At 38.3% G+C, this 14555-nt stretch overlaps 1 protein-coding gene across 1 annotated transcript; it reads right to left on the minus strand.

Moving 5' to 3' along the window:
* Positions 1-139: 139 nt before the first annotated feature.
* HTATSF1 (HIV-1 Tat specific factor 1) lies at positions 140-10830 on the minus strand. Its single transcript, XM_082771154.1, has 9 exons — positions 10550-10830; positions 7694-7898; positions 7314-7361; positions 6440-6594; positions 5151-5314; positions 3420-3519; positions 3053-3142; positions 2405-2542; positions 140-1996 (listed from the first exon to the last, which is right to left on the minus strand). Exons 1-9 carry the CDS (start codon positions 10736-10738, stop codon positions 1712-1714), a joined length of 1374 nt encoding a protein of 457 aa, XP_082627280.1. The 5' UTR covers positions 10739-10830; the 3' UTR covers positions 140-1711.
* Between the last annotated feature and the right edge of the window lie 3725 nt (positions 10831-14555).

A 14555-nucleotide genomic window follows, 5' to 3' on the forward strand; every position in this document is an offset into this window, starting at 1 on the left:
AAAGTGGTCTTAGACAGCAAGCGTTAAGAGTTCTCCTTTACAATACAGCTCATTAAAATTGGAATTTTGTCATGCCAAGTGAATTAGCCCCCAGAGTTTTGAACCTAGAATTCAAATATACTTGTTGTAAAACCATGTATTTTGTCACAAAAGGATGTAATTTGTAACCACAATGACAAGTGTTAACTTAGATGCTCTGGTTGCCATAACTACCCAAATATACTGATTACAAAAAAAAAAGAGTATGAGACAGACCACTAGAAAAAATATAGATGGCGATCTCAGAGCACAAAGTTTGAAAATACCAACTTTCAGAGTATTCTGAATACTTCAGGATTGAAATATACCCAAGAATTAGCATCTATGGTTTCTCACAATCCAATATGAATTAAAAAAAAATTAAAAGATCCTCCTTACAAACATGCACTAACAGCCATCCATATGAACAATGTGCTACGAATTTAGCACCAATATTATAAACAATTCCGTAAATCTTTACTCTTATATCCTTAGGTATCAAAATAATGGGATTATTAATGAAGAATGACCGTGCCCAAAACAGCTCCCCCAGAGTTATTTTCAAAAGCCTGCTTATCTGAAGCTAGAATGTCTTCTAAATCTTTGTTCTGGGAAATATTTCTAAGAGAGCTAGCAATATATGGCTAGCTTTTGATTTTTTTCCCCCCATAGAAAAGAGTATATTCTTTTAAAGCATGTGTTCAAGTATTCTAACATTTACACAACAAAATGTAGTTCAAGTTGCCAAAAGCCTTTAGGTTTTATGGAATACGGGAGATCTCCCCACTACCCATTGAAGGCCACATTAAGGCTAAACCAAAGTGTTGAAGAGAACTCATACTCGCCATCCTAATCAAGTTAAACTAAAACCCTTATTCTAATACTAAAAAAAAAAAAGTCAAACCATCAAAAGCATGTCTACTGCATACAGACCATAAGTTTAAGATCAGTCTTCTTTCATTATAGGCTAGAGTGTTTGCTCATGCATTTATAGTCTCCTTGACACAATTCCAGCCTCAAAAGAAGATCTAAACATCAATAAAGTTCTAAACAGGAGAATAAGAAAAATAATTTACTGAATGCTGTGATTTAACCATCTATCTTCACTCGGTTCTGTTATGTTAGCTAAAGAAATCTTGTTTGTTTTCTACTTAACTTTAAAATTTGTAACTTAATATTATTCTATCATTTGCTACTTGATGTATACCAACACATCCAATGCATTCGCCCTATACATATCACAGCATCTGTTCCATAAAACGATCAAAAGTACTCAGGACAAGAGTAATTTTAAGGATGAGATACCAAGTTTTGAGGGCTACAGGAAAATTAATGGCAAAATCCACAAATCTTGTAATAGCTTTGCATTACTTAAGTTCTATTTAGTTACATAAACTTTAGTGTTGGAACATATTTTACACTTACGTAATGAAACACAGACAAGCATAGATAGAACAAAAGCCTGATGAGTTCTGCTGTATTCTTGGCAACTTGAGTTACTTTACCTGAACAGCCAATTAATACAAACGTTTAGAACCTCATTAAATACTGCTTTTAATGAAAACTTCAAAGCACACAGTTGATGACATTCTAGTAATGCATATCATATGAACATTGTCTGCAGTCACTCTGAAGAAAGGGATAAACTCAAACATCACCCTAAAAACCATGCTTTCATAAAGCATTGAAAATGTTATGTATCTGCTTCAGCATCACTGCCTGCGAGGCTGCTGTCTGTGGATGGAGCACCATCTTCATTAATGCCCTCACCATTATTCTCCCTCTTATGGGCTTCATCATTTACATCCTCCTTAGATGTGTCATTAACTTTTGAAGGTTGTCTGCCTTCAGGCATTTTAACACTACTTGTTGCGGAATCTGAATCAGACGTAGTTTGCTGCTCCTTTGCATCAGGATCCTCTAGAAATGATCCCCACACCTTCAGCCTTTCTTCCCTTTCTCTTGCAGTCTCCTCCACCTATTAAAGATACATTTATACAAGTCACTACAATATCATACTTGTAGAGTGAACACATTTACACAGATAAAAGTTATATGAACATTTATATTGCAATAATACCTCAAGACTTCCATAGGACTTGTTTGACTGCAAACTAATAATATTTATATCCAGTAACCAATCCTTTATGTTTACATATCTAATACACAGTTTTTAAGATGAAACAGGTCCTTTTTTTTTTCCTGAATTCAGTAATTAAGGATAATCCTGTCCTTCTGAAGGCATCCTAGCAGTTTTTGTGGAGAAGCAAGATAGGACAAGGGAGGAAATGGAGGGGTGTGGGAAGGGGGTCCCCAAGCACTTCTCAAATGAACACATTTACAGTTCCGAGGGAGAATTTAGCGAAGTAGAACCATGAAAGACTACCTGATAATCTGTTACGCCATCCCACGTTTCAGCACTGAGCTGACGGCCACCAAACCACCTTCCATTTAGAGTTAGTTTGCACAGATCAGCTTCTGTTGCTTCTTTAAAGGACACAGAAGCCACACCATCAGGATGTCGCTGTAAGGGGAGACAAGTTTATTTAATAGTATTCTAAATAGCATAACTATTCCATCATCTTATAGCTTGCCTTACAAAATCAGTCAGGATATAGCTCCATCCTGACAATACATAATCTTTTTTGAAAAATAAGTTGTAAGTTTACATGTTTTGTTCTACTGCTTAAGACTACTTTATATTTTTTTTTGTCACACCGAGCAGAATTTTTGAACACAGAAAACAAAACGTTTCAGCTAGTTTAGCTATAAAGAAATTTATTTATAGACTTCAGACTCATGGCATGTATCCAAGTTCCTAAGAAGTTATGATTTTATCTTTACATAGGCTAAAGTAGACAAGCGATTCAAAATTAATTTCTGAAACAGCTAGTTTTAAAATACTGAAAGATTAGGTCAGGTTTCCATCAAATAAATCCAAGAAAAGAAATGCTTCTCTCATATTTAAAGATTCCTATTTTGCACACTTCCAGACTACATCAGATCTACCAACACAACATGTAAAAATACCTACATCAAATATGAGAACCTTCTTTACTTGACCAAACTTCTCACACTCTGTCCGTAGATCTTCTCTGATCTCATTTAGCACTAAGGGATCCTCCTGCAATGCAATCACACATTAAACATTTTTTGCTTAACCACCAATGGAATACATCTGCCAATCTATTAGGAGTTCACATATCAAGTGTTACGCTGTATTTTCAAAGCTACATGGAGTTGTCAGCCCTCACTTGAATAAATTTATTCAAAATAAACTACTTATTAAGGTTATTTTGTGCTAGCTTCTCCACTCTAACAGTTACTGTGGACTCTTGGCAGGAAGTTCAATGTTACCTATAATAGCATATAATCTATAGTAGCAAATTGCATCTTCCTACCTCAAAGTCCTTTGGGTGAAACATATTCCTGATAATAACGATGCGTTCATGTCGCATTCGAGCTGCACCATCTTTCTTCTCAGGCCTCCAATCCAGCTGTCTAATGAAATGAAGCAACAGTAAGAAGATATTGTTGCGGCTCTCTTCTGTTTCTACAAGTATTTGTTGAAAAAAAATCATTAATTTTTTATTTCTTGCAATACATCAACTAAAACACATTTTGACAGATTTAAATTACTCTTAAAAATGCAATGAAAATAAAATTAACATTTCTACTACAAAGTAGTTGAGGTTTAAGTACTTAAATGCTCACAGAAATAAAAGCTACTTTAACAATTGAAGCATTTTTCTAAACAGTGAAAAATCTTCCAAGTTTCAATTCCTCCCTCATCAATTTAGATTAACCAGCTGCTGCCAAATACAATAAAAGTGTCAATATTCTAATAACCCTTCTAAATGAAGATTTATTTTGTAAAAGGAAATCCACTATTCCCTTTGGTAAAATTTTACTGCTTATGTTTATACAAACACGCAAGAACACCTCGGGTCTTACAAAGATTGCTACAAACACAGTGTACAGAGCCACTGCCACAAACTAGCAACGCAATTCAGGTTATCTGTCCTAGGACTTTGCTGTCTCATAAAAATGATACTTCTTGGAGAGAAGTCTACTTCATATCCTGTAACAAAATAAAAAGGGACAAATTCATTTACACTTCTAAATCTCAAAATCTTAGATTTAAGGGAAAAAAAATCTTGTTTAAATTCCTCTTTGTATCTGCTACTTCAGCCGCAGAAAACCTGGATTCCATCAAGATAGTTTGAAAGTAAATTATGCTCTTCAACTCAAAAGGAACACCAACTGAAGTCAATTTGTATAAGACAGGTTAAAAACAGCTAAATGACTTAGAGAAAAGCACAATTTCTTATTCACACAAATTGATGTCAAATGCAATTTCATTATTTACATACTTCACCCCCCTCCACACTAAAGACTTCTTAAAGCACTAGCAGTGTATCTTTGAGGCAGATACATTTCAAGCTATTTTAACTCTTAGACTTTGATCCCTTCAGCTACAGCAAAGTATATCTGCATTATTATTTAAAATGTTTAGTGGAATGTTGCTTTCATTAAAATGAGAGTCCTATACAAACTTTTTCTTCTTTTTAATCTTCATCTTTCTCCAAAATGCAAAAAATCAATTATTAAAAGTTAAAAACAATATATGCATATATAATTAAAAAAAACACAACACAATATCACACACCAAAAGGCAGATGTCTGGGGAAATCTACAGAGATATTTTGATATTTGCTTCTAAGAAAGACAGCATCTCTTGCCATTTGTAGAAAGTAAAGTATGGTACAAACAGTACATAGACACCTAGGGTGTTACCACCTTATGCAAGTAAGCTTAAATATGACAGAATCCAGGCATTCTCACACACTGGGGGAAAAAGTCTTAACTCCCTCAAGTTGTAATATTTTCTTCCGTACCTGAAAGAAGATTACCTAGGGAGTGAAGATTCTTAATTTGGCAATTGTGAAGAAGTTCATTATGTCAACAGTTAACTTAGAAGCTCCTCCCCTCCAAACATGTATTATTTCCACTATTTCTCTCTCAGACTCTGGCTTTTGTGCAACTCCTAGCATTTCATCTAAAAGCAACATCTTACTAATAGCACTTAGAATTCAAGCAATATTCTACTGAAAGAAAAAAAGAATACGAACTTCTGCTGTTGAGATAATTTCTTCTTGTAGTCTTTACATTTCTTCTTCTTTTTGCTTGCATCATACTCCCCCTTCAGTTGGAACTTTGCAACTTCAACATGCAATTTATAGCCTCTAACTTCTGCCTCATCCAGAAGTCTCAAAGCAAGTTGAACTGATTCTCTCTATGTGAAGACAAAACAGAGTACAAGCTTTAAAAAACAGAAAAACAAAAAAAAAAACACAGTGCAGTCAAATTATTACAGTAAGATTTAACTATTATTCTGCTACAAATTAATTCCCTGACACTTCCCAGCCATAAGGCTGGATCTCCTCTGAGTCTCGACTAAAAAAACTTCACTGAAACACACACAGTTGGCCATGCGTTTCTTTTATGACTATCAAAATAAAACCAATATTTCTTTATCCTTGTTTTAGCAGATTAGTGCTCCCAAAAGCAATTGCTTACATATCAACCAAGTTGATCATAAAAACTAGTCTGCAATGCACAAGCTGGTGAACTTAAAGGAATAAAAAAAATCAGATGGTTGACTTATTTTCTGTTCTCTCCTAGAACAGCAGACAGTTAACACTCTTAAGCCATTTAAAAGTTTTTCCAATAAGATCTTCAGAGGGGAGACTGTCTTTATACTTGTGTGCTAAGCAGCCCTAACTTCTAAAATTATAAAGCCAGAATACAGAATGCAAGACAGCTGAGTTAGTACTACCCGTTGCTTCATGCAGAGTTAAAGCAGATTGCACTAGTGTACACTAACTTGCCAAATGATCCACAAGTGAAACACACAAAGGAAATACTACTGGAACACTAACTTTTATAGATTAACCAGTTCTAGCTGTTTTATTGAGAACAAGAACAGTTCTAAAATCAAAGTCTGAACTTAAAGCAGGTCTCAATTAAAAGCTATGAACACACAGCTACAGTATATGTTCCTTTCCATCTCATTATTTCTATGTTTTTGGCCACACAGAAGTGTATTTTTTTTCCTAAGTAAAATGTGAAAAGGTCTCCCGTTCCACACCATAATTGCTGGCACCTAAGACAGGAACCTTTTTAGACATCTTTGGCAGGTATTAATGGATATTTTCAGTAGGGGGGGGACTGGATAAAGGAAAAACAAATGAGATACACAGACAGTGATTCCAGAGCTGCCCACATGTCTGCTTAAAACAGACACCCATGTTCTGAGCTATACTTCAGATACATTAAGAATCTTCTTAACATGATTCTGAGGCAGTGGCCAAAAGGATCTTTACCAGAAAGGAATACCCCATTTCATTGCACCACTGACCTTTAGATAGCAACACAGGCCATCTCCTTTAAGATTTCCTTCCTTATCTTTGTAAAGTTTGATTTTGTGTTCTTCTGTCTGAGGATCTCGCATAATGATACCACATTTTGACATGACTTGTACAAATTCATCTTTTGTAATGTCTGGTGGTAAACCTACAAAGTATGTTAAAACAGAAGGTTAACCATGTTTAGTTGGTTCATTTTTTTTTTCCCCCCTTATCTCACTAGAGCAGAAAAACCACAGTGTTTCTTAAAATGAAAGATAGAAGACTTGGAAAATGTCTACATATAAAATAATAAATCACAGCCCTTAGAACTTTCTGTTATTATCTTTTAAATATTACTTCATACCAGTATTTTGAGAACATTTTTACTTCTAAATAGGTTTAACATAGTGATATTGTTGTGCTCCCCAATATACAGACCTAGAGTATTCCTGTTACAGATAATACCAACCTTCCCAGTGCTCACAGTGATCTACATGAATGCTGCTATCCTGACCAAGTTTTAAGTCTCACTACACCTCTAAGCAACATAGAAAAAGCCTTATGAACAACCGTTTTCTCTACCCACAAATTCAGTAATTTTGCAACTGATAATTGCAAGTGATGCATACAAAACAAAGCATGTAAAGTATAAACTTGTTCTCTTTAACCTATTCCTTACAAGTTTGCAGGGACTGGAGAATGTCCCTTAGATTACTTTTCTACATATGCAGTTATAAAGGTGACAAAGATGTTATGTGGACAGAAACAACATTAAGTAGTTTGCAAATGGCAGACTAAAAATGTAATATTAGAAGTCAGTGAGACAAGTCCAATTCTCTTTTGCCACTTTTAGGTCAAAGTAGGTAAATAAATGCTGTTACTTACCGGTCACATAAACGTTTGTGTTTCTGTCCTCTTCAACATGAAACCATCCTAAAAAATAGAATTTTAATCCAGTTACATCAATATATTAAACATGGGAGCACACATCAATGCACTTCTGATGTTCACATTCCATCAGATTTCTAAGAAGCTTTTGCTTATTCACAGGAAAACCTCTGACCACACTTGAATTTGCTTATTTTCCACCTTGTATACAGTCCTAGAAAGATGCCTATGAAATATCACACAATTTAAAATTTGTTTTGGAAGCTTTCAGAACGATATATGCCTTTACTGTTCATGGTAACACTGAACAACTGACAGTTTCCACTTGGTACTATGCAGGTTGAGGCCTACATGGAAAGAAACACTTCATCACTTACCTGGCTCAAGCTTCCGTTTTTCTGATTTTTGCTTTGGATCTGTTTGTTTTGGTCCTTTCTCATTTGCCGATGGTTGTGTGTCTGATGTCTTAGAACTTACTGGTAGCTTGCTGTCAGTTGCTGTGCCAGAAGCAGATGAACTGTCTGTGTCATCTGCATGGAAGCCATAGTTAGCATGATACGTTGCCAGAAAATCTTCCGTTATCTGAAAAAGAAATTGGGAAAATTAAAACAAAGGTTCAAAGAACTACAAATCCAGACTGGTGTTTTAGTGTTAATGTTCTGCAAATGACCTTAATTAATGATGGTCATTTTCTAATACAGCACCATAGAAAATAACAGTACTTTAAAACTTAAAAAAAAAAAAAACTTTGTAAAAAGCCATACAGACAGCAAAAATTATTTCCTGACCTCAACTAACATATTAATTTCACACAGTACATGAAGTGTTTTAAACAAACATTTCACAAGTTCTGCCTTTTTTTCATGCAAAGCTTTCTGCTTTCAATTTAAATCAGAACTGCCTGAAGGTCAGAAATGAAGAGCTCCTGACCACACTGAAGAGATAAAGTGACACTGAAGGTAAGCCAACAATTTATCCACAGATGATGAATGACGGACACTTGTAGGCATCTGCCTTTTCACAGAAACATTTTCAGAGATGAAATATATTTGTGGCGATAGACAATAAATATTGCACTTGAACAAAGTGATATTAACACGTTGTTTATGGCTGCATGTTGTACTTTATATTCTACTAATACATTCTATATGTTTTACTTTTTATTCTATGAACAATTAGGTTGCTCTTCTCTGGAGAGAGACAATATTTGGATAAAAGGTGATATTAGCTAATTTCTATCTTTAGAGACTGAAAACAAACTACAAATTGCACCCAGTACTGTCAGCCAAGTGCATTTTAGTACTAGATACTAACATAACTTGCAAACGATAACATATCGTAGCTGATTTTACTACCATCACTGCACAAGAAAGTGCTTTCTTAAGTTACACACATTGAAATTATTCTTTCCCAAAGCTTAGTCTTAAGCTTTCACCTGTGCTGCATGTGCTTTATCTGCATTCAAAAGGGAACAAACTCCATTCCAGTATGCTATTGTAAGAATGACACAATGGACAGTAGCAAGAGACCATGATGCTCTCATACCTTCCATGGTGATTTGAAGCTCAATATTTCAACTCTAAACTTCTATTTTTGACAAATCAAATCAGCTATGCAGAGTTGACAGAGACAGGCTTGCCATGGAGCATAAGTGGCTGCTCTTACAGACATGGCATGACGTTAACGCCAAAAATAATGAAGAATAAAACAAACTCTGGAGAAAAAAAAGCTCTGAGATCCAATAACATTTAGTATGTTTGACACTAGCAATCTTAGCAAGTCCACAGTTTAACAGTTGATGGAATCAAGAGAATTAAAAAGCTTCTACACTTTCTGGTGAACATTATTGTCATTAGGTTCTCTGACAAAAACAAGTAACTTAGTGATTAAACCTCCTATAACTAGCCACCATTCTCTAACAATATCATTTTCAACTTCACAGGAACCCTTTTATTATATAAAGTTGAATTTATTCTTAGCATATGACCTACTACAGACTGTCAAATTCTACCAGTCAAGATCAAAGATTTTACTTCCGATATATGTGATCAGAGCACCATTTCTACCATTACAACTACATAATTTTTTAAACACCTCTGTACAAGCATTAAGGAATGCATGCAAGCACAAGGGCTTTTACTGGAATTTAAGTGACTCCATGCTTGCATGGAAAACAAGTACCCACAGAGTTCCTTGATCAGGACTTCAAACTAGTTCTGGTGGCAGACGTCATGGACAAGTAGTAAAATTTATCTCCACACCCACTGTTGTACAGTTTGGTTCACTTAACCTTATAGGAAAGGAAACACAATACTTCGGGACATGCTAGCATATAATTAACTACTAATTACTCTGAAGTGGAAAGGAATCAATTAACCAAATGAAACACAGATACTCCAGGCTTACAGAAGAAAATCCCACGTGTTTTTTCCTAGTAAGCAAGGAAAGCAGATGAATTCAACGTGTGATTTTGTTCTGTGTATAAAGGGCTATAAAACGGTGGCATCTATTGATACGGTACTTTTGAACAAAAAGTCATTAAACAATACACAAAGTTGCAATCACTTTTATTAAGTATTTGAACATCTTCAAATTTTTGAACAGTAAGGAACACTGGGAATGGAAGAACAGTTTTTTTAAAAAAAACTTCTGTGTTTACTGGATACAGCAACCCGCAGGGAGCCAGGAATATTCAGTTCTCTGTTCTGCTTTGTGAGCCTGGATTTTGCACATGGTTTTAGCCCTCTGTGAGTCATCTGCTGCACAGACACCTTACTAGGACTATGAGATACAAACCTGGCTTCATTCTCACACAGATTCTCTGAACTGCAGTGAATGCATGGCCACAGACATGAACTGGCACAACAGATTTCCCTGATAGATGGTGTAAAGCACCTTCATAGCTGTAAACGAAGTAGCAGCCCCTCACTGTTGTATGGCAGCACGAGTATTTACATGCAGATCATCAGGCTGGATCACCACGTGAAGCTGGTGAGAGGCGGCATCGGTTTCACCTTTTCTATTTAAAATACTTGAAGGAAACGCCGCAAAACGAGCGTTTCCCACCTACACCTCACCTGCACCTCACGTACGCTGCGTTTCGACGCACAAAAACCCCAAGAAAGGTGGCAAGACGTGGTTGGGAGCGCTGGGCACACGAGCCAGGCACTCCCCCCACCTCTCCGGGCCCTCCCCGCCCCCTGCCCGTGCCGTGCCCGCCCGGCCCGCAGCACCTTGGGGAACCAGGCCTTCTTCTCGCGGTCCCACTCGTAGGCCGCGCCGTCGGCCGGGTCCACGTAGGTGAAGGGGTCGGGGGCGGCCTCGCCCTCGCCCTCTCCCTCGCCGCCGCCGCGCTCGGCGTCGTACTGCTGCTGGAGCTGCAGCTGCCGGTAGAACTCCTCGTTGCCGTCCTCGCCGCTCATCCTGAACCGGGACAGGACCGGGGGGGGAACGGAGGAGGCGTGAGGGGGGGAGGCGCGCACCGGCAGAGGCCCGCCGCCGCCGCCGACCGAGCGGCCTGAGGCAGCGCGCAGCGCAGAAGCGGAAGCGACCTCCCCGCCCGCCCCGCCTCAGCCAGTGAGGAGCGGGCTGGGCGGTCACGTGAGGGCGGCGCAGCCAATCGGGAGGAGGGAAAGGGGCGTCGGGGTGCTTCCTGGTTGAGGGCGCCGCGCAGTGCCCTGCCCTGCCCTGCCTCCTGAGGCGGTGCCCGTTCACTCACCCGGAGGAACAAAAGCTCGGGGGGGGCGCCGGGCCTCGCAGCCCCCCTGTGCCTCAGGGAGCCGAGCAGCCGCCCTGCGGCCGTCTTGTCACTGAGCCCCTGTTCATGTCGTGCTGCAAGCAAACACAAAACACATTTCGGCGGTAGATGACGCCGAAACGGCGTGGAAAATGTCAAAACATCGGTTTCTGCCTCTCCCCTGGCACAGGGGGGCAGCCCGACGCCTTCCAGAGCCCCCCTCGCTGCCTTCTGAGAGGGTTCTGGCAAGGCACCGAGCTTATCTTCGGATTTTTAAATACGTTTGAATTAATAAAGGTCGTCGTAATTAGGCACCCGCCGGTGCAGTTATCTGTAGACGCTCAAATATTTTTAATAAAAAAAATATCTTGAATCAGTTCGTTTAAAAGAGCCTTACTTGGTGCCATCTAGTGGCTTTCACACTGCAGACTGGATAGATCTGCGTCCATAGCAAATTTACGTGGTAAAAGGTGTATTCAAAACTATTTTTATTTAGAGTAGGAGGAGGCACACTATTTACGTGTCAGTATGTTTTACACCGAGCTATAAAATGTAGGTATTAAAACAGCGCAGGTGTTTTAAATGGAAATACAACAGCTCCACCAGAGATGGCAGGGGCAGGTTGCCAGGTGGCTTTAGTGGCGCAGCAATCGGTGCACTCAGAAATGAAAATAATATTCTGTACAGAAGCTTTCTGGAAATAAGCATTCCAAGGACAAATATATCTTTGCTGTCATATAGACTGGAATGATAATAAAATCAAAGACGCAGTCCTGAGCTTGTGAAGCTCTGTAGGGAGAGAAGACCAGTATCAGCTAGCTGTCTGGTCAACAGACCGTCAGATAAAATTGCTAAGGATATAAATATAGACTTTTAGTAACCTTTGGCTGTTACACAAAGAACACACAGCCTAGTTAACAACATCTTTCATGCTTCAAGAATTTTCTCTTGGCAGGGCTATTCCAATAGTTGTCAAAAGATTGTTTCATGTTCACTTACCAGCTGACAGCTTAGGAAACTCTTAATAGCTCTCAAATAGCTCATTTTGGTGGGGTGCATGTGAGGCTTAACATAGAATCACAGAATGGTTTAGGTTGGAAGGATTAAAGATCACCTAATTCCAAACCCCTGCCATGGGCAGGGACACCTCCCACCACACCATGTTGCCCAAAGCCCCATCCACCCTGGCCTTGAACACTTCCAAGGAGGAGGTATCCACAGCTTCTTGGGGCAGCCTGTGCCAGTGCCTCACCACCCTTGTAGTAAAGAACTTCTTCCTTGCATCTAATCTAAATCTGCCTCCTTTTGGTTTCACATAAACTGCATATTTGAAAAGTAAAGTATGTCTAACTGTAGGTTAGAAAAATTATTGTCCTTGCTGACACTAGTAAACTCAGAGTAGCCTAAACTGATGTTTGAGGAGAAAAAAAATAATCAATGAATTAGTTACTGAGGTTCGATGCCCACTCCCTCAATTTCCATTGTTAGATGGTAAAATGCAGGGAGGCCAAGTCTAATTGTTCTAAGCAGTTACGAGATATAGCTGTGATGGGAGGAGTGGGGAGTGTTTTAACTGCATGACCTGCCTAAAATAAGTCATTAGGGCACTGTCCTGGGGAGTAAGACATCAAAGTTTAATCCCCGCCATTTGATGGAAGTGAGAGCATGGTTGCATGCAGCAGGGTTAACAAGCTGCCACACATCAGTTCCTGCACGGTAAATCTAATCTGTACACTTTTACTGCAGATATGAGGACAAACTACCTCAAATTCCTTTGCACTTCCCACAGATAACAGCATGCATGAAGGCAGCTACTGAGGAACAGCTGACATCCAGTAGCTTCCTACCTTGTCACCACCATCTGTTCTCTTCCTCTTCAGTAAAGACTGCACAGTGATCCAGCTCAGGGAGCTAATTCAGCTGAAAACCAGTAACTTTTTTTGGTTGAGACGGCATTCATCTCAATCATGTCCTTGAAACAATTGAATTAATGGTGCACAAACACAGCTGCTGCAGCAGTGGAAGGATGAGCTGCAGGTTCTGGGGATGCGGCTAAGAGCTGGAACATCACAGCTCAGATCAGCCTGAACTGTCAGGAAACAGCATTTTAAATGACAAAATATCTCAAAGCAAACAGTAAAAGGAGGCATTAGCATGTTAGGTAATGATGATTTTGTATCTGTGTCTGACTTCTCTGACTGATAAAAGGAAATCTTGATTCATCAGAGCTGATTGTTGTTCTGGAGATACCACCTACTAAAAGTACAAAATCTTGGCATAATAAAGTGTTTTGATTTCTATTAAAGCAGAACCAGCAATTCACTAGCTGATGCTGATCAGGTAAACATTTAACACTTTTTTTCTTAAGAAGATTCTTTGTTACGTTAAATCAAGGAGGCAGTAAATACTGATTAATTACAGAAAGGTTATTACTCTTTCTGTGCTTTCTGTGGGGCTAGAGCCGTAGCTGGTACACACACATGCTAGTGAGAGTGAAGTGGTGTCTTAACTGCGTGAAAAATGGCAGGACTGGATCCAGATGTGCTAAAAACTAAAACATCTTTCCTATGTTGACAATGGAAATTCCACAGAACAGTCAGCCTTTCACCGAGGGCATTGTTTGCAGCACAGCCTGTATATTTTTTTTTAATTCTAAGTACCACTGATTGAAATGTACAAGTGGTGTAGCTGTGTGTAACTTTAGCTTATTCTTTAATTGCAATATTCTTAGCAGAAACACATGACCATCAGCAGGCAGACCATATTTAACTATGTAAAATAAAACAATGCTTTCTATGGAAACAAGAGGGTGGGCTTTAAAATGGCTATAGTTTCACAAACTGGTTTTAATGTTATTCTGTGCCATTTGCTGGAGATGCAGCCTGTTACACCATATCCATGCTTTGACATGATTTTATTAATTTTATGTGGAAAATATTTTTTTGAAACTAAACCAGTATCTTATACTGAGAGTGCAAATCAGAGCACCCATACTGAACCTGTTGCTGACTCAAACATTATTTGTTACATCTAAATCTATTAAAGCTGGCAGCGTGAACATATTCACAAAACAAATTATAAAAAGGCACATCTTAAAAATAGTATTTACTTACCCAATAAAATTCCACATGAACAAGTCCTTTGATAGAGTCTTGTCTTTCAGTATTTTGTACCTTTCTTCTACATAGTCTTTCATTGTGGATATGAATAGTAAAACCCTAATTCCTCATGCCAATTGTTTGCTAAATGACATTCAATATTTCTGTAAACACACATTATTCCTATATTTTGTATAGAATTACATGTATATTACTTAGGGCTGAAAGAACTGTTTTTAACACTCAGAAAAGGTACCGAAAGAAACAATTCCTTTCTCCTAAATCCAGTTGTGGTAACATGGAGATATTTTATGGATAGTTATATTGGACGAATAGATGGAATGAGTAACATCAGATCATTTAGATAAAAATAAATATTTACCAATGTATCACTCCAATTCAACA

This window comes from Aythya marila, assembly GCF_965140915.1.
Source record: "Aythya marila genome assembly, chromosome: 13".
Lineage (NCBI taxonomy): Eukaryota > Metazoa > Chordata > Aves > Anseriformes > Anatidae > Aythya > Aythya marila.